Source organism: Drosophila simulans, chromosome 2R (assembly GCF_016746395.2).
Source record: "Drosophila simulans strain w501 chromosome 2R, Prin_Dsim_3.1, whole genome shotgun sequence".
Taxonomy (NCBI): domain Eukaryota; kingdom Metazoa; phylum Arthropoda; class Insecta; order Diptera; family Drosophilidae; genus Drosophila; species Drosophila simulans.
Genome location: NC_052521.2, coordinates 18524204 through 18550566, shown reverse-complemented (window position 1 = coordinate 18550566; position 26363 = coordinate 18524204). Strand labels below are relative to the sequence as shown.

The following is a 26363-nucleotide window of genomic DNA, read 5'->3' as shown; positions in this document are numbered from 1 at the left end:
ATTGCTTGTGCTTCAACCCCAGAAAAGTCCCCTTATCGCTAAAAAATCACAGCAAAGTGCGAGCCCCCAAAAAGCGAAGCGCCAACGAGGCCCCAATTCTCTGCTGCTGCGCTGCTTTGCCTTCGGCTCCGCTCGGCTCGGCGACACCGACACCGCGACCGACACGAAGGCCAGCCCGAACGCAGACGAGCGTTTTCTCAGTTTTCTCAGCGTTTTTTCCGCCTTCAGTGCTCAGTTCAACTTTAGCTGCGCACGCGAGCGGTGCGGTTTTCCAGAAGCGCTCGAGAGTGGCTCGAAATTGTTAATTGCTGGCCAGGAAAATCCCTCAGCCGAACAAAAAGGGGAAAACTCGCGCGCGATTTTCACGTTCGACGATTCACACGCGACGACGATCGCTATAAAATACGCAGTCCGAACGCAATTCAAATAGAAAACAACATAAACGAATTTGAAGCTTGTTATCAACGCGACTCTGAAGCTTAATGCGGGGCTTAGCTTGATTTTCTGATATTCCGACTTGTGCGACTTTCTGTTATTCTGATTTTCTGCGTGAGCTAATGCGTCGTTTTCCACCGACACTGGCTGGCAGCGTTTTCCAGTGGGTCCGGCGAATTGGCGCGCAATTTCATTGAATTGCATTGAATTGAATGCGAATTGCAATTGCGGCACGGCGCGAAATTGAACCTTTGACAGCGCGCACACAACGTGGCGTATGCGTAATCTGTGGCAAGCGAATCGAAGTACTCGCAATCAAATTGAAATTGAAATGCAAATGTAAATCGAAATGGAAATGGAAATGGGAATTGAAATGAAAGGCGCGCGCCGGCTCAAATAAATTATGCGCCAGTGAGTTCTAAGTGCTTCGTCTCTTTCCAACGCGGTGTGGCCTCTCTTTTTCGCGTGGAAATACATACGTAAAAAAGTAATACAAGTAAAAAATAGACCCAAGCCCAGGCAATTGAAAATGCGATTTATATCGGTTCGAGTGGCAGCAACAACAGCAACAACTGGACGACCACAGCAACAACAAGAGGCCAACTGATGATCGCTGGCAACATGTCAAGCATAATTAATTTTCGATTCCGCCGATTTCTTGCCACCAGCAGCAGCAGCAGCAGTAGAAGCACCTCATCTGGAAATCTGGAAGTGTAATTACGGGTAAACTTTGCGTCTTTACTTTTTCCTTTGTAATTAATCTTTGCCTCTCCCTGATTCCCCGATTCCCTGATTCCGAGATTCCCCGATTCTTTGTTGCTATAATGCCAAGTGCGATTTTGTTTTATTATAATGCGAAACATATAAACATTTCACTTATCTGTGTGTATCTGCGAACGTGTGTGCTATCTGCCTTTGTTGTTTCAACATTTTGCGAAAATTGTTTAATTGTTTGGTTTCTATTATCACATTTGGCACTCGCTCTCGCCGCTCTCTTGATTTCCTTCGAATTGATTACTGCCGAGCATTAAAAGTTGTAAAATCGAAATCAAAAGCCGATCGAGTGGCGAATAAGCAAACATATGTTTGAGTGTCCGGCATTTAATTGAGAACATTTGCATAGCATTTTGTATGGCGGAAATCACAGTTGGCTTTAATTGCCCGACAGCCTAATAAATCCAATTCGAAAACCATTGAGGCGTTCTAAGTGAGCGTTTCGAGTGTGTAGAGCGACTTTAAGCCGCTTAACAGCCACCAACTAAGTGAGCGATTAAACAAAGTGCCGCAGATCGGGTGCATGAGCACAGAACACCTTATCTGTTGCCGGGCATGAGTCAGCGGTGATACATATTGTTTAACCAATTAGTAACGATGTGTCAAATATCACCAGGTGATATATAGATATATAAGCTGGCCAACTGTCAGGCTGCAAAGCTGATAAATCACTGCTGCAGCTGCTGCTGCTGCAACGGCAACTTGCAACTTCAGCCGAAACTCCAATTGCAGCGAGAATTGTCACTAAGCTAATCGCAGGCCATTTCCTGTATTACCCTCATCGAGCCATAAAAAGTGCCATCGGTTGGTGGACGGGGCCACAAATGGGGAATACAATAAACTGGCTCATTAGGAGGACAGTCTGCCAGAAGGACACCAAAACAAATTACGACTCCTGGGGCAATGAAGACACAAACCGAAACGCAAACATAAGAGCCAATAAAGTATGCACAGAAAGAAATATTATTTAAGTAATACATCCAGGTACTTCTATTTGTTTTATCAAATATACTATCTTTTGTTTCGTATTTTCAAGACAACATACTGTATCTTTGATACTTAATATCTTATAAGTTGTAACGTATTTTCTTTCGCCACATTCTTCATTTATCTCTGTGTAAATAACACTGGTAATAACTGCTCTTTGCAGGGGGGACTGCAATTGGGATTGGGATTGGGATACGTTTGGGGGCGGGGCAGGGAGTAAGCCAATGCTACATGGGTTAATACGAATGTGCGCCGGCATGTCCATGAAACGTCCATAGAACAGACGTCTGACTAGCAGTTCGCGTACTGGGCTAAACTGGCGACACACCAGCCCATGGATGACAGTCCCCATTCCCATTCGGCGTCCCCAAGCCTCCCATCCTTGAGCTACCCAAACCAATCCCCGATCCTCCCAACCCTCAGTTCCAGTGGCAGAGACAAACGGACGGACTTTCCCGTACTGCCTAGGTGTCGCTTTTTGTTGTTGTTTCTGTTCGCTTTATAATAAAAATGCAACCATACCAGTTTTGCCAACTGACAACTGGCATACACAGGCGGCGGGGCCAACTCGTTTGCCCCTTCTGTCCACCGACCAACATCAACATCAACAATAACAACTGCAACTACAACTACGAACTGCATGTGAATTTGGTTTCAAAAAAAAAAACTATGTGTTTATACCCTTGGATCAAGGGTAATTGAAGTGGATGATGTTGTTTGCTTAGCACGAGTTGGGCAACTCTTGAATGAAGATGGGAACGAAAGTAGTTTTTACAAGTTTTGAAGTTAGAAAGTCCTTTGAATGGAGTGAATCTTTTGGGGTTGAGAAAGGCATGATAACTAACTTGCATCTAGTAACTTGCCGACAGAATAGCGACTCTTAAAATGATTTATTTTCCAATACAATTTTCTCTGCGTTATCTTAGATCCTTTAAGTAATACTTGTCCTCAGATTCCAAGTGACTTAGAAGCTCCCATTCTGCAAGAGCATGCTTTCCAGGGTATTCCCTGTTCGAATACGTTAGGGTACGATTCGGGTTGCAACTCTCTCTCGCTCCCGCTGGCCACGTTCACGCACCTGTCCAAGCACAGCAGAGCCAGGCGGTCTGCGATCCGCGATCTGCGGTCTGCAATCTTGGGGGGATTCGGTTCTGCTCCACACACGGGACGCTCGAGTCGAGCGATCTGCTATCCGCACGCTCACCTGGAGAGACGAACGGCCAGTGCAACTGGTGGCTTTGCAGGTGTTTTTGTTTGTTTGTTTGCTGCACTTGATTATGCTGTCGAGGGGGGTGGGTGGACGGGGGTGAAGGGGGGACTGCGGTCTGCAACACTGCCTGCATAATAATAATCCACCAATTAAAATATGATCGCATAATAACTCGACACTCGCGCGTCTGCTTATGATTTATGGTTCAGCTGGTTCGGCCAGCGACTTTTAACTTATTTATAGAGATGGTCCAGCTATAGAGAACCCATTCCCCGATCCCCATTCTCCAATCCCGATTCCCGTTCTACGAGAAGAATTCTTCTAGTGGGGTAATTGTGTGGCTGCGACTACTTTTTCCGCCGCTTGTTCTTCGGCTCTCCGCATACTTTTGCATTCGCTTAAAGGTAAATTGCTGTCGCCAAGCGCCAGACGATATAGGAGACACCCCTCGCCACCCATGTATGCGCCCCTCCTCCTGCCCCCCGCCCGCTTCAAAGCCCCCGTTTCAAAAACCCCCTTTTTTAAACAAGCCGGCTTGGCTCGTTTCGTTTTGGCAAAACCCAAAACAGAAGACCAAAGAGCGAGCGAAAAAAGAAGACTGAGAAGCAAAAAGCAAAACATTTGATACGCCCCCCCTAGCGCCAAATGCCCCCCGAACGTCCCGCCTTGTGACACCGCCTGTCCGACTGTTGCTTCTAATAAATAATTTTAAATGCTGACTACAAAACGAAACCGAACGGGCGGAGCGAAGTGAAGTGAAGTTTAAGTGTAACCCAATAGCCAAGTCGCGTTCTTAATTGACTGCGTGGGATGTGGGGCTGTGGGACACGCACGTGGGACACGCACGGCCAGCTAGCTGCTAGCTGTCTGCCGCGGCAAGATGTTGCAGCTGTGCAAAGTGGGCCAGGCCAAGTGCCCAAGTGCCCACTACTGGTGGGCTTCGAAAGGCACTGGTGGGTCCAAGTCCAAAGTCTCGACACACGCATTCGGGGGTAGTTTCTCCGTCTGCCAGCCTCTGTTTTCCATTTTCATTTCCATTTCCCCCGTTAGATTGATAGCTTATGACGTCAGCCTCTTTGTCGCCATATGTCTAGGCCCACACGCACGCACCCCACACACACACAAGCTCACCCGTAAGCTGCTGGGAAAAAGCATGCGTCATCGCAGCGTCTGTCGATTGCAATTTCACCAGCCCCCCCAATAGCGATTCCATGGGAATCCAGTCAAGGGATGTGGATGTATGGGGACCCACTCTCTGCGTCACACCAACAAAAGAATGATAATTTCGCCATGACACGCAACGCAAACACTCGCACACACACACACTCACACACTCTCACAAAGAGCCACAGAGCAATTTCCCTTTTTGTTGTACAATCACAGAAACTAATTAATATTTGCAGAACAATACACGGCTAATAAAAATTCCTCCGATAAGATATTAAAAATAGACAATTGCCCCGTATTCCACCATCCGTATCTGCTCATTCTGGTTGTGCCAGACTAAACGGCGTGTACTTTGGCGATTAGTCGAGTATTTCGAGGGGTAATAAAGCACACTTTGGAATGGGGGGTAAATAGTGTTATATATGTAAGATATAAATATATTGGTAAAACTTCAAGTTTAGCTCTCATAGTTTGTTATTCGCATTGTAAAGATAAACAGCTCGCTTTAACATATATTGATTTTCTTTCCCCTAGGATACACAATCCTTCCACCAAGTTTGGCACAAAGTTATTTCACTTATAAATAGAGCTTCCAGATCTAAACTTAAACTTATGTGGAACGGGGAAATCAAAGTTTTCAGACTTTGTACCAGTACCCTCTATTCACCTACCACCCAACTTCCCTTTCTGCTGCGCTGCCTCATGCAGAAATAAACTAGATTACTAATACGCCGTGTTGTGCCACATTGTGCTCGGGTTATTTACAGTCAGCAATTGCAACAATTTACTCAGTGCAGCCAGACAAAATGGCGGCACTGGCAGTGCATGTGTGTGTGTGTGCAACCTCGCTGACAGCATTTGGTGCGTGCCATTTAACTTGACAAGCTCATTTGTTGCAATAGCAAACACAGCAACAGCCAGCTGTACATATGCCAAGCCAGCAAAAAACGAACATTTGTTTACAATATTTATTTATTTACTAACATTCATTCCCATTGGCCTGGCAGGCAGTCCGATTCGACAATGTCGGCCGCGTTTTGGCAGCGGAATCAGCAATTCGCCGCGAGAACAAACAATTTCAATTGTCGGTGCTATACTCGCATATGCGAGCTCGTAGCAGCATGAAGCTATCTATATCCATATGTTCGCGACCAGGGGGAGCTGGTAATGGGAGTAGTAAAGCACCTTGATAACAGCGCTCGTGTGGCGCTTGGCTCCACCGACCATAAATCCCGCAAATCGCCAGCCGCAATCCGAAGTCGGGGCTGCAATATCCATCTTTTGTCCGAGTGCGATGGGGGTTTAGATGAGCAATTTGTAGTCGCAATTTCACACAAATTATGCAGATGGCACAGAGAATCCCCAAGCTTTTAGTTTCTCGCTGCTCCGCTCATTTGTATGTAAATGTATTAATGTGCATTTATGTATTTCCTATGCAAAGTCCACGAAAACTTGTAAAAAAAACGGAGGATAACAAAACACTGAGATGCCCATAAAAATGGAAGCAAAATTTGTGATAATCATATGTTAATTTCAAATCAACGCTGACGTTCATGTTTCTGCTCCGGCACTCCAATCATAAACAGACTAATTTATATGAGTTTGGCAGGCCTCAACTCCTGAACGTCAATAATAATAAAGGCAAAAAACAAACTGAATGCTTATGAGATAGAAGACCGTATTTCTTTGAAAACTGAGGGAAACTCCGCTTCAAGTCACGGAAAAACTATTAACTAGCTTGTAAACACTACGAAGGGTAAATAGTCCTTCTTCGCTGTCAAAGATCGATCTGTTTATTAGCTTCGACTTGTCACCAGAATTTGGAACAGCTAAGATTTGAACTGGCATTGTTGCCGTAATTGAATTAGCACCTACGGGCCAACTGCTGCCCGTCTTTGTGGCAGGTTCAACGTCACGACACCGAACTAATCGACAAATAAACAAGCCGACAATCAAAGCGCTCGAAGCTGATCAAGTGCAACTGCACTGGGCTGCGAGAGTTGTCACACGGTGCCCCTTTTTCCCCGGTGATTGCATGTCACAGTCGAGCACTGAAATCGTAGAGCCAAGATATATGGGCACATCAACGTGAATTAACAGACACATTAACCGATAACCGATCTTCAAACACGAAACACGGACGCACAGAACGAAAGACTCTGGCAACGAACTCACAACGAAAGACTCTAGAAACGAACTGCCGCGCGAAGAAGAGGAAGAAACGGAAGTCTAGACTACTACAGCGGCGAACTGAATCACGACTGCGGAATGTAGTGTGCCATATGCCATATGCACGGCCCATCCGATCGCATCACAGCCCGCATATAGAGGTAATATTTTTTATGGCCATATCAAATTTCAAGCAGCAGCAGAACGGAGCGACACAGCGAAATATCGTCAGGAGAATCATTTCGAGTCGAGCAAAATGGAACGGATCGCCACAGAACCGAGCAGAACAGAACAGAACTGGCTGTGGCGCCCAAGTGTTAACCCCGGCACCTGTGCCATTCAACTCCCTTTCGGCCAACACCCCTCCCGGCCATCAGAATTGTCTTGGCCACAAAGCAGAGCTGAAAATATTCAAACAATTCGCATTTGCGTGCTAATCAATAAATTTGCCTGTGAAAACCATTTTGATTGCTTGTATCAAGCGAAACTTGTAAGCAATATAGTGCAGATTGATAGCCGACGGTGGAATACCCTTCACACAAGTCATAATTGCACTTAATATTTCGAATAATTTCAAATTTATAAGTGCACTTTAGATGAATCGATTGGAAGTAACATAAAATCTGAAACCTTTTATAAAGAACATTCCATCAAGTCGTGTCTATAACATGTATGAAACTCAATAAAAGTGAGACTTCTGTTTATCCGGTTCATCTGAGAAATCGTTATGTTTGATAACAGTTCCCGAGAATTTGTATATTTTTTCTGCCATTTTCGGAGATTGTCGTTAAACAAATGTGCCAGAAGCGGCTACCAATTCACAACAACAACCAAAATATCATAAAATCGGGTTCCGCACGTCACTCGCTGGAATTCCCGTAAATCGTCTGCTCAAATTTGTTGCTTGCTGTTGTTGTTGTTTTTTGTCTGTTTTTTGTTTGGTCCGTTGGCTGGTTGTTTCTAAAAAATTGTTTACAGCTATACAGCCTCATATTCGGCCAATAAATCCGGTTTCCTTTCGTACAAAACAAAAAGAAGGCAACGAATATTTTGTATACGTAGTGTTTTGATTAACTTTCGCCTAAATAATTGCACAATAAAAAATTGTCTGGAATTTCATTTGACGTTGTTGTTTTGATCTCATATTTTTAGCTCTGCAAATAAGTTCGACTTTGGATTGCACAGTGTTTCCCCCCATAGGACAAAAATAAAAATAAAAATAATATCCTTATTATTATTATATTATATTATCAATAAAAATCCTTAATCCACTTAACGTACTCGGTCTCGTACTGGTGATGATTTTTCCATACTTTCCATTTTCCATTCGATCCATACTAACACTTAATTTCAAACTGATCGTTCATATGACAGCTATATGGTATAGTGCTCCGATCTGGCTGATTTTTTCATATAATTTTGAATTTTCTACTTGCTAAGTTTCAAGTGTCTACCTGAACTAGAAGTATTTTCGGCCGCTTTCCCCATACAATGGGAACTACTGTGAATTGGTACCAAACATATATATGTACATAGATACTCACACACGCAATGCCAAGCTGTGTCTGTGCATCAATTAATTGTACTGTTCGGCTATTTATAGATTTTGCGGTAAATTCGCTAATAATACTCAAATTTCAAGAGGCCAGCACCCGGCACTCTAACGCCCATGCCCCCCCTGGCCCATTAAGTCCCCCACCATATTTGAACCGAGTTTATTAATAATTTGCAAGCCGAACCGAACCCAATGAGCAGTTAAGAATAATAAAAATCGCTTTATATGATCCATGATTCATGGCCACGACAACTCCGTGCAGAGACTTCGATGGGTCTTATATGGCCAGGAATCGGCCAAGATTCTGGGGTGACTAATCGGCCGGCGAGGGATCGGATCTGATCGGATTGGAGTAATCTGGTGGCGGTCCCAAAAACGGCACCGAGTTAAATGGCTTATGCTGATTGGCCGAGCAATAAACAGATGATCGAAATATGTCCACAAAACCATAAATAGAGATTTTGTAGATTTCAAATTATGAATATACATTTTTTTTTTTTTTGTATTGGGTTGCAAACATTTCCAGATTGGGCAATTGAATGAAATGAAGCTTTGGGTCTCCATTTGATCTTAACGCTTTTATATTCCCACTGCAAAAACTGTCTTCTAACTCGATTTAAACTACTATTAATTAAAACTTGTTTCAATCAAGCAATTAATATTAATTTAGCTTTACCCAATATCTATTTTTAATTGAGCCATATGCACTTGATTTATTATACTTTAAGGAACATTCAACTTTAGACATTATTAAAGATATGAATATTTTCAGGCAACTTCAGGGTAATAATATATATATATATATATATATATATATATATATATAAATATTTAATATTTATTTAATTCAAAAGGCAGTTAAAGAAAACTTGTCCCAATCAAAAATTTCAGTTAATTAGCAAGTCTTCACATAATATTTGGTAGAACAGCTTTTAATATAAACTTAAATCAAACACTTATTGTAAACAAATTGCAAATAGATAAGTTAATTTGATAGGAAATATATATAAATATAAAGGAAACGAATGTTTCAAAATCAATTTTTTTCAATTGAAAACTCTCGTATGAAAACTTATTTAATTAAAGCATATGATGTGTGACTTTTATGGAGCACTTCTTCCGGCACATTTGGGCTCGGCTCGACTCGACTCAGTTCTGTTCTGTTTCATTCGCTTGGCAATGATTCGAACGCTATTAAAATCGCATTACCCCATCGGATTGATGGTCCGGAGTGAGCAAATCGGCGGAGGGAGTGGGAGACAGGACCAGTTTGAGGTCGGTCTTCACTGTGGTCCTGGCACTCCGCAGTTGGGCTGGGCCCCATCGATGAAGCCGATGATGATGATGATGATGGCTAATAGCTTTGTTAGCTTTTATACGTTTGTCTGGCTTGTGACTTTATTATGTCGTTCGGTGCATTCGTTTCTTTTTCGCTACCCCTCCCGAACTCCCCGTCATTCGAAATTGGTTAACTCTCGTCTTGTTGTTGGCCCATTGTCTTGGGCAATCGTCAACGTCATGGGCCTTGTCTTCATCTGCTGGGCTGCAGCTGTAATCGGTTTGGGATTGGGTTTTGGGTTTGGGCTTTCGTTTGGGTTTCGGTTTCTGTCAGATGGAATTGTACCAAATAAAGCTGCGTCTTGCCCCGAAGGGCCTGGCATTTGACAAATGTGCGTTTTTAGCCATCTCATTGTTGTGGCAAACAGACTTCAATATGCAAATACATTGAAATTAGTTGCCAGGCGGCGATCGGAATCAGCGGGGAGCTCGCTATCCGGCTATCCGAATCGAGGCTGGAGTCGTGTCTTGTAGTTGGCCCGTGGAATTTGCATGATTTGCCAAAGTCTCTGGCGCTCGGGCTCTTTTTTTATTTTGGCGCCGCTTGCGGGGGATTACGACTGATCTGGGGGCTTAATGGCCATGCGGCTGTAGGTTGTAAGTCGCTGGCATTCCGCTGTTAATTGAATTAAGCCAGCGACATGGTCCACTCCGAAGGTAATTGGCAGGAGGCAGGCCGGCCGGGCCGTTCAGTGCTTTTAAGTGGAATTCGCGATGGCGAGAGTGTGATAAGGCCGCAGACGGAGGATGGTCTTTCTGCGAGGAGTATACATATACCCATACCTATAGCTATACCACCGATCATTAGAGGCTCCGTCTAGACGCCGTCTGCGTGCCATGCGTAACCCTTTTGGGGAGTCGAAAAGCCAGAACTTAGGGCCTGAACCGGGCAGAACAGAACCCTAACCAATTTTCTGCAGCTCAAGTGCAACCCCGAGCTCGGTTAATTGCCCTGGCCTTGTCGGTTGGGTTGACGCCATGTCGGGAACCATTAGAAACCCCATCCAGCCAGCCAGCCAGCCCATAATCACTGGCCCTTGGCCGGCGGGCACTTTAATTGGCACGACATCGCCGTCGCCGTCGCCGTCGCCGTCTAAGTCTGAGTCTGAGTCATGTAATGCCGCCCGATTGGGCCACAATTACACACATTACATAGATCTTAGGAACTGGACCTCAAATTAGGTGCCCTGCTAATTCCCACTATTGCTGCGATCGATCGGCTATTTTGGGATCAAGTTAAGGCCGCAGTTCCAGTCGCGCGGCATCCGACTTCTCAGATTTCTCAACTCATTCACTCAATCGCACATTAACCCCGCGCTTGAAAGACCAACTGATTTGGCGATTTTGAAATTGCGTACACTGCACACATGTGGCACGATCACCATCGCCATGGGCATTAAAATATGAACAATGAACCCACACACGATAAGCCGAGAACCCAGGCGATCCAATTGAAATCAACTCTCGAGCTTCGCGGACCCTTGACCAAAATCAAGAATCGTATTTGGAATGGCAGAAGATGAAGAGTGCTCTTCAATGGAGGCGATGGGGAAACCACGGCGACATTGAAGCTCACAGTTACATAATCGGCGAGAAAAACTGAAAACTGCGACTCGCTTCTTCCGCAGCGCAGAAAGTACTCGATGGCGATTAATTTAGAGGCCTCCGCCACTTTGTCAAAGTCATCTAATTCTTGTGCTCGAACAAAGAGCCCACTTCCCAGAAACAGCCAGATGAAATAATGTGTAGTGCTGTAACGAATGGCAACTACACTCTATATATAGAGTACTTCCCACTTTTGATTTGCATTGTCCTTGTCAACTGACGCCTGACAAATTGCACCTAATCGCACCACTTGGAAGCGATCGTCACGTAGTCAACCGCTGCACTCGCCAATCCTCGCCTGTGTGTGCTCCGTTATCAAGTGCAGAAATTAACATATTATTCAGAGGTCTTAATACTTACGTACGTATATAGTCCAGTGTGAGCTTAGGTCTTATCAGGTCGGCGAGTGTGACAAATATCAATGAATGGGGGTACATCGGGAGTAAACACGCCAAGTTCGCCAGAACTTGAAGAAATAGGTCCAATCACGTGAATAAAACTTGTTCTATATATCATATTGAGATATATCTGCATAGTAACCCAGGATGTTTTCATAGGGTATCCACAGTTCCATAAGCATCCCATCCCATATATATATAAACACTTGTTCGCATGCCGCTGACATTTGTTAGGTCAAGCACCGATTTGGGCCGTCCAATCCAATCTCTCTTTCGAAGCGCTCCCGATCGCCGCTGGGTGTGTCACCCGATCTCCGATTGGGAATCGAGCCCTGGGTCTGGGGATTAGGCCGGGGATTGGGATTAGCGCTTAGTGATTCACAGAGATTTGTATCCGCATTTGGTGCGTTCGGCGTTTGCTTGGCGCCACTTTGAAGCGGCCACAAATCAATAAAACATCAAACAAGAAAACAAATAACCCACAGAGGGAGGCTGAACAACAGCAACATCGTTGGCGAAAATCACGGCGCTGTGCTGGTCCAAGACAAATAATAAAATATTATGCGCCATCGAAATTAATTATAACTCAAACAAGCATTACAATATTCCCTGGCTGGCGCCAGCCCGTCAAAGATCATTAACATTTTTATGATCCGCCAGTATTCGAACAAAGAGCCACCTCACATAAGGCTCGTATCTGTTGTTACCTGAGCCACCAACACGCGCAACCCGACGGATACACACACATGTAGATACAAATACGTTTAGATACACGGATATACGCACCCATAAAGCGCAAAACTAATAATGTCCAGGTTGTCTTAACACCTCCCAAAAAGAGGCGTGGCGAGGGCTGCTCTGATGATTCGCAGAATTCCAACGGCGCCGCTATCTCTATCCATGTATATGGACGCATCTTGGGTTCCGGGCAGGGCAGGAGTCATAAAACCCAAAACGGGATGATTTACTGCACTGGCCGAAATCTTTCAACCTGGGCGGCAAGTGTTTTGCACTCTCCACAAATTTGAAAATTGAACACCAGTTGTTGCACAGAGACACACACATCCACACCCACACTGGCACGCTGACAAACACAAATCGGTTCTAAATTTAATTTGAACAACAAAGTTGTAGGTACAAATTGGTACAAGACACCTGCAGAATATCCAAACAAATCTATTTTCGCCCGCTGCGCTGTTATTTTTAAACTAACCGGCTTGATCGTGATCTTTCTCCACCCAAACACAATTTCTTTCCAGTCATAATTCACGCGAGCCGCAGCCACAGCAACAAAGAATAATAATTCGGAGAGCCGAGCATTTAACGAGAAGTGCGCAGAGGAAAAACTAATAGAGATTTCCGCGAATATCGATCGATTGTGAAAATGTGTTGCCAATCAAGTGGCCAGTGGAAATTTCCTGCGCAGCAGCCTCGAAAATCATCGGCGCCAAGGCGGCGCCACCCGGGATTTCGCCCACGCAACCAGCTCCTGATCCTCATCGCAGTCCTGCTGGCCCTGCTGCAAGGACGAACAGTGGACGCCGGGGCGGGAGATAGTCTATCAGGTGAGTGCCATCAAGTAGTTTGTAGATACTTACACTTAAAGATAGCTAACTAGTTTAATCGTATTTCTTAGATACTTTTGGTATTGAACAGACATTAGCAATGCATATTTGAAAAGGTTTTCCTGTTTCAAAAAAGTAAAATTCCCTAAATTTTTTCTATACTCGAAAAAAGTACTTTCACTATCATTTGAAGATCATTTCTAATTTGATAATTGTGTTATCACTTTTTTTTGGCCATAAATTTCGAACCCGATCCGATCATAAAACTTTCAACTAACCTTGACGAAGATCAACATTCCAGGCCGCTTGAAAACCATATTCCAAAAATGTGTAGATCTAAGCGGCTTGCCAGACTTACTGCAGCTTATGACTATGAATCACGGATTTTAGCTGATTTTTACGAGCTTATAACAGCTTTAACTGCCAAGCAATATGATCGGTTATAGAGTTATTTCGATCGCTTTTCTACGGAACTATTTTACGATTTTCAGCTGAGTCAGCCTGGCTTCTCAGCCTTTCACCTGGCGTTGTTTTTTATATTAATTGCAAATCTATCACAAAAAAATCTCCAAGTAAAAATATATGTCAGTAATTCAAATTCATAGTTTAAAGAAATCCAAAGGTGTACCTCAGCATGTAACTAAAAACAGCTGAGAGTAAAGGCTGCAGATAGAAAATTCAGATTGAAGATTTAAGAACTTTCGAAAATTCTTTTTTTCAAGATTTTTTTTAACTATAAAAGTTTGAAATGTACACTTTTAGTTCTATGTGAACACGTGGCTCCGTCTCCCGCTCCTCTCAGCCCCACCACCCCCAGCACTCCCCTTTAACCCCTCCCTGCTGCCCTTCACCTTCAATTCACTGGCGCTTAATCGGCGACTGTGATTAATCGGCGAGCGTTTGTTAATGGTGTGGAGGGGGGAGGGGGCGGCTCTAATCGAGGGGGTGGTCAGCGGCATTAGCTACTGACTGAGCATATTCAAGCGCCGTCTGTGTCGCCAACACTGGAACGATTTTATATTCGCTGTTTTCGTCTGCGCTCCTCTAAAAAACACAATTTGAGTGGGCTTTTTTATGGGTTTTCGAGTGTGTTAAATGTAAATAAAAAGCGAATAAATTAGATATATTGCAATGCCGATATCGGGTTACTTGAACCAAGTTCATTAACTGTTCTAGTCGAAAAGAGAAAGGAATGTAGAAAGTCTCCCGGCGGCGAACATGATATTTGTTTTTTATTTCGACAGAGGAAATTTCCAATTGATTTTGAAAATGGAAAAAAAAACCGTTGTAGTGCTGCGGGGCAAAGCAGTGGGAAATCAGCAGGACACAATCAAATAACAGGAAAGGGTGGACCAAAAACAACAATCATCCGAGGTCCAGAATCAAAGAACAAAGCGAACCAAAAACAAACAAGCGACCAAATTACACAGATTGTTTCTGGGGGAGGGGCAGGGACAGGGGCGGCGATCAAGTAGGAGGAACCTCGATAATAACCCAGAATAAAACAAAGTCCTAAAGCCGCCCACAGAGATCCCAAGACCCAGGAAGATGGAGTCGTGGAGAACCAGAAGGTGGCTCGGTTACACCAAGAATAATCTAGGGGTCAAATATAAAATTTTCAATTCTCTGATAAATTATTAAATATTCCCAATTTTGTTCTTTCTAAAGATCTGCATATTTAACAGATGTCGCTTGTTATAACATTAGAGTTCATAAACAACATTTAAAAGTAAGAAATTTAAAGTAATAACACACATTTTTTTTATGTGTAGCGCCGGCGTCTTCATTTATTGCCCTTAACAGCGGGTGAGAGCGAGAGGGAGGAAGTGTGTGTCTGTGTGTGTTTATCAGCACATTGCAGGTGGTCCTCGCATTTTAGGAGGAGGAAGAAGAAGAAGAGCGCGCTCAGCCTGCTCGGATCGTGTCTCTCCCACTCCCTCACTCCCGCAATAAGTTACCTGCCTTTCCGTCTCGCTCTACCTCGACGTTTCCGTTTACCTTTTCTTGCCCCATTGTTATGATTGTTGTTGTTGTTGTTATTGTTATTATTGTTGTTGGGGCAACATGTTTAACATGCAACGCTTGGCTACTTTTGACTTAAGCGCCACCAAAAGGGAGAAGGTAAAAAGCAAACAAAGTGGCAACTACAACAGATTGAGGCAGAAGGGTACTTACACTGAGGAAAATACTGATATATATATAGTCATATGTATAGATATGATATATATAGTCAGATAAATAGTTAGAATTTGCTTATAAATATAAAAAATATACTTATTTGTGTAAGATACAACATATAATCTGTAAAGATCACCAAGAACTCGAACGAAAAAGATATCTATATTTCTGCATAGGAGCACATATCCTTGATACAATTTTTCACCGTGTAGAGTAAACACGCTTGTACACACACACACACATATATGTACATAAATCCAGGGGCCTAATCTCATTGACCTGCAGAGGGAGATCAGATTGAGATGCGCAAGTGGACGAGGTGCGGTGGGTGAGGGCGAGTCCATTTTGGGTCACGTGGTCGGATAAGATCTCGGTCGGTGGGCAATTTCCGGCGCTTGTACATGCAATGAATCGTCTTGTTTGTGTTTGTTTGGTATTATTGCATCAAGAGTCAACGTCAGAGGCAGGAAATGCCGTAGGTGGGGTCGAGGTCGTGGTCGGGGTTCGGGAGTGCACTATGCTCACTAATACTCACTATACTCACTACCTAAGCCCACTCCACATAGGCACATCATTAATCCAAGCTCCAATTATCTTTTGCAGGCGTCCGGCAATCCTGTTCGAATGAGGGAGAAGAAGTCCAACTGAAGAACCAGCCGCAGATTTTCACCTGCTTCAAGTGCGAATGCCAGGTGAGTCGACTCGAGAATTGCTTGCCACTTTAATATCGCATTTATACCGACTCCGCTTGCCCCCCACTCCCCTCCCTTCTTAAAGGCTCCACAGATCCTTGCCAAGTTGGCGAGTGGAGCTGCTTTTTGGCCTCGATAAAAGTCACTTAAAGCGAAATGAAACGAAATGAAATAGCATAAACACGCTTGCTAAAATAAATCTCTTGTACTCGCCGCTTCTTCCCGCCCTTTCTCGCCTCTATCTGTCTCGCTCTCAGCATGGGACGACGCCAGTGTCCAGCCAGCAGGACATTCAGACTCTTGTCATTGCAGCAACATCCTTGCGGCCTGCCAAAATGAAAAATACCGAAAATGCTTGGAATATTTCAAGCAGATTACCAGTCGACACTCGACCATTTGGTTTAGTTGTGAGGCGAAGAAGTTTGAACAAATTAAACAAGGCTTTAAGTTAGACTGTTCTTTAAGTTTCATTATTTCTAAAACACAAATGAAATATTATAGTGTCTATGGCCTGAAATAATGCTCTGTGTAGCAGGAAAAGAGTGTGAAGCAGCTGAAGATATTTGCCGGAATCTGTCGGAATGTTTGAGTATGTTTGCATTTGTTTGGCTTCGCCTCTTCCTCTTGCCAGTCTGCGTCCCTCTCTCTCTCTCCCTCTCTCTCTCTCTTTCCCTCTGGTGAATTTTTTATGATCCAAGGTCGTCAAACGGGTTTCGCGCCGTCATCCGCCGTGTGGGACGGGTATCACGGGCACCACGGGCACCACGGGCATCGGCATTGGCAAGGGTATTCGATCTCGGCACTCGATCGTTTGACAAACACTTGGCGCCGCCGCCGTGATTTTTCGTCGCCAGCAGCCGATCAGCCCCTCTCTTTCACCCAGCAGCCCGCCATCTCTTTCCCTTTCTGTCGCGGCTCAAACGGCGGCTTCGTGTCGTCATTAAGCGAGCGCGTGCTCATCTGTCTGATCGATGAAAAGAGAGTGGTCGAAAGGGGCACAGGTGGAGGTGGCTGGAGGTGGAAGGGGATGCGGGCAGGGTTGTCAACACGCAGCGAAAATATGTAGAAATTGTAGAATGAATTCAAATTCAATAGAGTTTGATATTGAGCTTATTCCTAAGTTATTACATTCGACCACTTGTGGCTAAGATGTACTTAATTTAATGACTTGGTTAAGTTTAGTTTAATATAGTTGTATCCCCAGAATTCTTTCACTGTATTGCTGTCGTGAACCTGCTGCTAATTTAGCGCTAAGCGCTGCTAAACGCCGCTGCTCCAATTTGAGCGGCAAGCGTTCAGGCTGGCGCCGACCGATCAATCGCAGCGATCCAAGCTCGAAACGATCCATGCGATCCAAGCGATCCAACCGATCGATCGATTCGATCGATCGGCGCTGAATCTTTTTTCGCCTGCGGCTGAGCTTCGCTGCGTTGTTGTTGTTATTATTTCCATTGTTGCCGCTGTCGTCGTCGTCAAGTGGGCGTAACCGAAATTAAAAAGCAGCAGCAAAATCAGCGGGGGGAGCAAAAAAAAAAAGCAAAAGCCGCAAAAAAAGATACGATACTGGCGCCACCTTACTGGGAAGGCGCCAACGGTATATAACCGTCTCTTTCCGCGCATCTCTGCATCTCTGTCGCACGCGCTGGGGATTCGTCGCGCGGACGCATTAAAAGTTCATGAAATCGAATTCGACCCGTGGTGTTCGAGGCGATTTCTCTTAAATTCGATTTCTCTTAAGGCCCCAAGTCGAAACGCTGCCGGCCAGTGGAGCGTGCAAGGCGTTAAGCTGTAATCGGGATCGGGGCTTGAACACATAAAGCCGATAAATAATGCTCGCTTACTGGGCTCCCGTAATGTAAATCTGTCTGGGAATAACCAGCCATTTAAGTCGAAACTTTACGACGCGCGTTTATTGTCTAAATAAACATACATATATGCATAGAAAGGACTTGGAAATCGTCAGGGAAATTCAGAGGAAATGTTACTCCTTCCCCTCACCGAAAAGGACACAAATTTCCGCTTTATGCGAATATTATGCTGAATCCGCTGAATTCGCGCTTAATGGCTTATGATTTAAACGATTTTCGGCACGGAGAGGATACCCTTGCGCAGGACTTTTATGTGGATTTGCAAATTAAATTCTTGTACGCTGGAAATGGGTAAACATGTGATTAGAGGACACAGTCGGTGATTGATAAATATTAACTAGACGCTGGGAATTAATATTAATGCAAAATGTACAAAGTTATAGTGGAAGTGGGATTATTTATAGCATTTTTACTTCACTTCTGTATTAATATTAATAAGGGATTTACGATCGCCAGGGGCAAATCAGCAAATTGGAATCATTAGAGCTCTTTTAGTGTGCATAACTTTGACTAAATAAATTCACTCTTGCCAATATGGAATTCTAGAGCACGGGCAAACCAGATTTGGCCAAATATTTTCATACAGGTCTGCCAACTCCTTTCCATTCCTGCAAATTCTTGGGCAAACCGTTCGAGGCCCAAAGCGAATTTCGATTCCGATTCCGATGCCAAGTCCAATTCCGATGCCAATTTGAGCCGTAGCCCACAAGTGACAAAATACACATGACCATAAAACCACAAGACTGCCATTACCATATTCACTCCGCGTCTAGAGCGGCAGACTCGCCTCCAAGCTGGCCAACTAAACTCCGAGATGGCCAGCAGAAAGAGAGATGGCGATGGAGACAGAGACGGTGTTAAAACCGATCATGTTTTGTCAAACGCAAGGTCGTTAGAGGCCGTTTGCAAATGTGGTTCTGCCACTGTGGCAAACACACTCTCGCACACTCGGACCCACCGAGCTTGTTGTTGCTGCCGTCGACTGCCGCTGGGCAAGATCGAAAACAACAACATCCATGCCCACCACTCACCATCATCCACTGCTACTTAGCAGCAGCTCGGGTTGCCATCGTGGCGCCTTTGGCTTTGGCAATCTTTCGCAGAAAAATGCCTCGACTTTCATGTTGGCTGGGCATATTTCTATACCGGTTCCCGATTAGAAAGAAAGAATTCCGAAGCATAAACAGCTGGATGCGACTTGGCCGAGATCAGGTCGAAACTCTGGACGGATTTCGAGAGCACGTGAACTTTGATCCGTGAGATACGACGAGCGATTACGGTGATATTCAATCTGTCAGCTTACTGCATTTCAAGAAATGCACTGAGAACAATAGTCGCAGAATTTTTTAATTACTTAACAGTTTTGTTTATTACAAAATATAGTTGTGGAATTTCAGAAGGAACTGAAGACAACGATACCAGTTAGTTCGAAAATCAGCTCGACCTTTACTTCAGATCATTTTGTTTTTCGTGTGGAAAGGGGTAGAGATGGGGATGGGGGAGTTACGACAATGCCGCACTAAAGTGCCATTAAAATTCCAACTAACAACTGCCATTAAAACTAATACGATGATAAACATCTCGCAGCCAGGGACCGCGACTGCGGCCGAGACTCTCGAGATTTTCATTTTCATAACAATTGCAAATTTTGCACGTTGCGGCCCCATCCAAATTGAGATCCAATCTGGTTTGCTTGCACTAAATTATAGACACACACAGATACGCGAATACTCCACACATTGTTCAGAGCAACTGCATACAAATTAGTGAAATATTTTGCCTGTTTTTGGTCGACATCTATCTAGATTTATAGATACATTTACAATTAGTGGCGGCTCCGGCTTCGACTCGAGCTCTATTATTACGGCACCGGCTGGATCTGAATCTGAATCGGAATCTCAATCTGGCTTTAACCTGTCACAGCCAGCAGCTGTTCCACTGCCTCCACTCAAGGGTTAAAGTTAAAGGCAACACCAACAGCAACGGCAATCGCAATAGCAATTGCACAAGCCGGCCAAGTTGCAACAGTTTGACTTATGATCGACATCAATTGCAATGCGCCCCGCTGCAGCTGTCAGCATGTCGTTAACACAGCCAAATGGCTAGAAAATCCAGATGCATAGATACGCGCATATAAATATATGTATATATGTATATCTGAGCCGATTTGGTGCCGCTTACCTGTGGGCAGGCAATCAGCCGAGGGATCAACTAACGAGCTGCAAAGAGGGCGCGGGGCTGTTGGTCTTAAGGATAAATTACTGCAGCATAAATTAGACGACTTTGCATAATCCCAGCTCATTTTCCACCAACTTGACTCACAGAGAACAAACTCAAAGCAATTCAAAAGCGAAGGGAAATCCCTTATATTCCTCGCTAGCTATTAGGTAACCCCGAATGAAGTACAAGTCAAGCCAATCGCCACCACGCCCAAAGTCAATTGCACTGAAGGTCAGAGTTCAAAGCTTCATTGAGCAATTGCAATTTCGAAAGCAATTGCTGGGCTGTAAATCAGGTGGAGGTGTGTTTTATGGGTGCGAAGGTGGAGACAGTTGTGCACTGGCCAATCATCATCAGCTCGGCTGCATCTTTCACTTGGCTGAGCGCATTTGTGCACATTGCTCATACGACCCGTGGCACGGATAAAACAACTCTATTCTAACACTAATGCAATGTGCTTCATTTCATATTTACAGAACGGATTCGTGAATTGCCGAGATACTTGTCCACCAGTCAACGACTGTTACATTCTGGATAAGTCGAATGGAACTTGCTGCCGCAGGTGCAAGGGTAAGTCAATGTATATCCTTTCCATATTATAGTTGTGAGATACCCTAGATAAAAGCAAGTTATTAAAGAAGCATTGATTTATCTACGTTTGTGTCATTCCCCAGGTTGCTCTTTTCGTGGCATGTCGTATGAGAGTGGCTCGGAGTGGAGCGATCCCGAGGATCCCTGCAAGACGTACAAGTGCGTGGCCACCGTGGTCACCGAGACGATCCAGAAGTGCTACTCGCAGTGCGACAACAACCAGTTACAGCCACCACGACCGGGCGAATGCTGTCCCACCTGTCAAGGTAAGTCTTTTGGCCAACTCGATTAGATCCAGACCAGAGACCAGTCCGCGTCCCCAGTAGCATCACTCACTAAAATTAGCCAAAGATTCGGCTAATGCCTCATAATCGTTAGACAATAGAGAGCCCGTCCAGATGGACAGACGTTGCTGCGATGCTCTACCAACGGGTATGCCCAGTGCAGCATAAAATATGTTAAAATCTTTCGAAATTCATAATGGCCAGAGGAAAAAGAAGGCCTATAGGCATTGCCCAACGCAAAGTAGATCATCGCAGATAGTGCCAGCATATTTATGTCTCTATTACCAAAATGATTTATTCATGGGCCCCATCTGCCGCGATCAAATCTCCGGTGATCTGCTGCTCAGATCCGTTGATCTGTTTTGATCTGTTCTCCGCGACGTGGCTGTTATTGTTGGCTCCGCTTATTTATGGGCTTTAAATTGTCTATTAAGGCGACAATGTCGCCCCGCATATTCGCATTGCGTTCGCGGCTGAGCAAACAAAAGCAACACATCGAATCTGGGGGCCCTCCTATGACGCTGCCTATGCAAATGCGTTAGATGCCGCTTGGAAACCCGTTTCGCCTTGTGGAAAATTTCTTGGCCCGTGGCCAAGCAAATCAAACCCAACTAAATCATAAGTTTCTGGTGGCTAATGTCTGATGTCTAATGTCTAATGTCTAGTGTCTAGTGTCTTATATCTAATATCTGATGGGATTGCCATGTCGCTTTCAGGTTGCAAGATCAACGGACAGACGGTGGCCGAGGGCCACGAGGTGGACGCCTCCATCGACGACCGCTGTCTGGTCTGCCAGTGCCGCGGGACGCAGTTGACCTGCTCCAAGAAGACCTGCCCGGTGCTCCCGTGTCCCATGTCCAAGCAGATCAAGCGTCCGGACGAGTGCTGTCCGCGCTGCCCGCAGAACCACAGTTTTCTACCTGTTCCAGGTGAGTTGTCATGGGTAATAGTTAATATTTCAACATCTTGGTTTATATTTCTCTTTAGGTGTATCATTTTATTTAAGAATTTTATGCAAACGAAAAACTGAGGGACTTAAAAAATACAATTAACAAAGCAATAAATTCCAAAAATAATTTTTAAAAAAGCGTGATATATTAGCGGTTTATTTATAAAGACATGATATATATATGCACAGGTATACAGAATACCAAAAATAAATATTTTTACTTTTGACTAATTCTCATTAATTCGAAGTATTTTAGATATTATTAGATATTTAGAAATTAAAGTACTTAAATCTTATTGTATGATAATATAAACTAAATATATGTATATATTCATTTTTCTTTTGCCAGGCAAATGCCTCTTCAACAAAAGCGTTTACCCCGAGAAGACGCAGTTTATGCCGGACAGGTGTACGAACTGCACCTGCCTGAACGGCACCTCCGTGTGCCAGCGACCCACCTGCCCGATCTTGGAGTGCGCTCCCGAATTCCAGGAGCCGGATGGCTGCTGCCCACGTTGCGCGGTGGCCGAAGTGCGGAGCGAGTGCAGCTTGGATGGGATTGTGTACCAGAACAACGAGACGTGGGACATGGGACCGTGTCGCAGCTGCCGATGCAATGGTGGAACCATCCGGTGTGCCCAGATGCGCTGTCCGGCGGTCAAGTGCCGGGCGAACGAGGAGCTGAAGCAGCCGCCAGGGGAATGCTGCAAGCGGTGCGTGGAGACGGCCGGAACGTGCACCGTCTTCGGGGATCCGCACTTCCGCACCTTCGACGGCAAGTTCTTCAGCTTCCAGGGCAGCTGCAAGTACCTCCTGGCGTCCGACTGTATGGGCAAAACCTTCCACATCCGGCTGACGAACGAGGGACGCGGCACGCGACGTGCCAGCTGGGCCAAAACGGTGACCCTAAGTCTGCGAAACTTGAAGGTCAATCTCGGCCAGCGAATGCGGGTCAAGGTGAATGGAACCAGGGTAACGTTGCCCTACTTCGTTGTAGCCGGTGGCCAGAACGTGACGATTGAGCGCTTGGCCGACGGAGGAGCGGTGATGCTGAGATCGGAAATGGGCTTGACTCTGGAGTGGAATGGAGCTGGCTTCCTGCAGGTTTCGGTGCCGGCGAAATTCAAGAAAAGACTGTGTGGTCTGTGTGGCAACTTCAACGGCAGTTCGCGGGACGATCTCACGGGGAAGGATGGACGGAGCCACGGGGACGACGAGGTCTGGCACTTTGCCAATTCCTGGAAGGTGGGTGGCCCCAAGTCCTGTTCCCGGAAGCGTGAATTCCTGGCTGCCACGCCCACCTGCGACAAGCGCAAATCGAACTTCTACTGCCACCCACTGAGTGTTCCCGCGCTCTTCGGCGAGTGCAACGAGCGGCTGAATCCGGAGAACTACAAGGCCGCTTGCCGGATGGACGTGTGTGAGTGTCCATCGGGCGACTGTCACTGCGACAGCTTTGCGGCGTACGCACACGAGTGCCGGCGACTCGGAGTACAGCTGCCGGACTGGAGGAGCGCCACCAATTGCCCCGCAGGCTGGCGTCGCAATGCCACGTTGTCCAGCTTCAAGGGCAATCAGTTCTACGGCGATCCCAGTTTCAGCCGGATGAAGGGTCGGCGACAGAAGAACCACCAGCTGCGACTGCAGCTGCAGCAGGAGCAGCAGCAGCGGAGCAAACAGGGCCAGAAGGGGCGGCACAAGCCGGGTGGCCACAACCAGCTGGACAGGCAGGGCCACAACGGTCTGGACAAGGATCAGCTGCAGAAGGAGTTCATCCTGAAGCATGTGCCCAGCAGTTTCCTCTATCCGCGTGCGCCGGATCGCACGCCGCCGCCCCTCCACTAAGTTAGTCGTCCGTTTAACCTTAGTTACCCATTTAGTTACTACACACACACACTCACATTCATGAGCACGCCCATCCACACAGACACTCTCGCAGTGGGGGCCGCCATCCATAGCATACTTTTAGAGGCCCCCAAAAGTGCGGGAGAGCGTGGGGAAAACCTAGTTGAATTCGCTCCCATGACAGCCAGGCCACAGTATTAAGCTGAACGTCCTCTGGAGTAGGCAGATATAGATAGTCCGGATATATATGCGTACATATATGGTATTCAGACACACACACACACATAGCATATAGCATCGAAACTCATACTGTCGCCATTTTTGTGTAGCCTAAGTTTTATTTATTTTAGCTTTAGTAATGGAGTTTTATCCGGAGAGCCTGTTGTTTGTGTGCCTGTTTTGTATTTGTATTTGTATTTGTACTACTGTATGTGTGTTTCGTCGCTGCGCTAAACTAAACTGATCTAAAAACTAAACTATAACTATAACTATAACTACGAGTATGACTAAACCTAAGCTAAGCTTTAGCTAAGTGTACTTAGAACTTAACGCAGTCCTAGCGAAAGTACTTGATAATGTTTGCTTAAAATTTAAGCTCTAGAAAGGACGAGGATGAGGACCTACCCAACTACTATGAGAATTGCACAACAGTATTTTTGCTTAGTTGAAACTTGAACGAGCCCAGCGCATCCCTAGAACTCAAGCCTACTTAACCAACTCGAAATTCCGCTTATCTCAAATTGCAAACGTAACCAACTTTTATCCAAACTGTGTTAATATTTATACAACTATCGCCAGCTAATTATGCACCTAACCGGCGGAAAGGGGAGACAGCTCTTTGCCATTTTTCGATTCTACAAATTAATCAAGTTTAAAGTTTAAAGTTTAAAGTTTAATGTTAATGTAATGTACTATAATAACTCTTTATATACTACTTGTATGGCTGGAACTGTAAGTTTACGATATATTTGAATACCCAAAAGATGAAGAAAAAAAACAAAAAAAAAACAAAACAAAAACCAACGCAACAAATGCAAGTGGATGAAATCAAATTAAAATATATGAAAAAAAATTATTACTCTTGTTTTATATTGGGCGGCAAGATTTGAAATAAATGGATAAAATGTTAGGAAAAAGGAAGATCTGCAACTTTTTTGGTTTCACCTACACCTACAAGATTCTTTGGATTAAATCAAATCTATGAGAGCTGAGTTCAACTATTATGTCCTGTTTGGAAAATCCATACCAAGCCATTAAGAAGACATCGCTGTTGACCAGCTCAGAAAGTGGAAATCGAATAGCCTGCGGGAATTTCAGCTGCTGATTCTCAGCTACCTCCTCCTGGCCACTCCGCCTCCTCTGGAGCAGAGGATCCACGGCCAAGTTGTGTTTATTGTTCTCGGCTCGTGTGTGTGGCATCAGTTTCAGAGGCACGAACTCCAACTCTCCGCGACGACACTGCGTCTGGGGTGGCATCAGGCACTCTGATGGCTCCGAATCGGTGCGGTCCGAGTGGCAGTCTGGTTGCTATTCCGATGCCATGATGGCCACGGAAGGAAGTGGAGTGCAGAGCGAGTGCCAGGCGGCCAAGGGCCACTCCAGAGTCTGATTGGGACTCGGATTCGGAGAGCACAACTCAGTCTGGCTGGCGTCGAGTTACGGGGCATGGCCATTAGCCATTATCCATTTGCTGCCAGTGGGGGCAATGGCAATGGCCATGGCAATCGCAATGCCAATTTATGCATGTTTGCTTAGCAATAATTGTCAGCGATGTCTAGGGTCGGGCTGGCAATTCCCATTCCGGGTCCAATTCCCAGGGCAAGATTGTCTGTAATTCGAATCGAACTTACTGGGCAGCCTGCGGAATTCTGAGAACGAGGCGGGCGCTCGTAAATTCAAGCGATCCGATCGCAGGCGATTTAGACGGAAAACACAATCTGGCATGGCCCCATGGATCATGGCTTGCGGCTCATTGAGAAAAGCGGTCTGCACAGAAAGAAATAATGTTTACAATTTTAATTCATTCTAAAAGAGCAACAGACAGAATGTTATTAAAAATGCATAAACTCTACACAAAACAATAGTAAGAGTTTTATATTCAAACTTGACTCATAGATACTCATTTTAATAGAGGGGTTACTTTTTTTAAGTGCATATTACCACGCAGCAGGCACGTGCACTGCATCCCGAAACAAGTCGATCGATCAGGTTGATGCCGCTTCCAATTGCAATTGCAACTACTGCCTGCTGCCTGATTGATGTCCGTCCAGTGGCCATTTCAGCAGAAATCTCCGCGCACTTAAGCCCGATCTTGGACCACGATGACATCTGCCTTTGAGCATTTCCGCGTGTCGCTCCTCTGGAGACGCCGGCGACACGTGCTCGCTCCTTATCGGGCGCTAACCTGTCCATATCGGACCAGCTGCCACATAGCCACACAGCCAGCCACCTATTCCACTGGGCATCTGCCGCTCCGCCGGCCATTCCACAGTGCGATGATGGTGTGGCGCCATGGCGTGAGCCAAATTTGGCA

The 26363-nt window shown here is 45.2% G+C and overlaps 1 protein-coding gene across 1 annotated transcript; it reads left to right on the top strand.

Moving 5' to 3' along the window:
- The first annotated feature begins 216 nt into the window (after positions 1-216).
- On the top strand, positions 217-24905 carry LOC6735560 (BMP-binding endothelial regulator protein). The gene is made up of 7 exons (XM_016181444.3): positions 217-1158; positions 12898-13203; positions 15985-16073; positions 20638-20731; positions 20836-21018; positions 21753-21965; positions 22335-24905. Exons 2-7 carry the CDS (start codon positions 13023-13025, stop codon positions 23828-23830), a joined length of 2256 nt encoding a protein of 751 aa, XP_016028897.1. The 5' UTR covers positions 217-1158; positions 12898-13022; the 3' UTR covers positions 23831-24905.
- The last annotated feature ends 1458 nt before the right edge of the window (positions 24906-26363 follow it).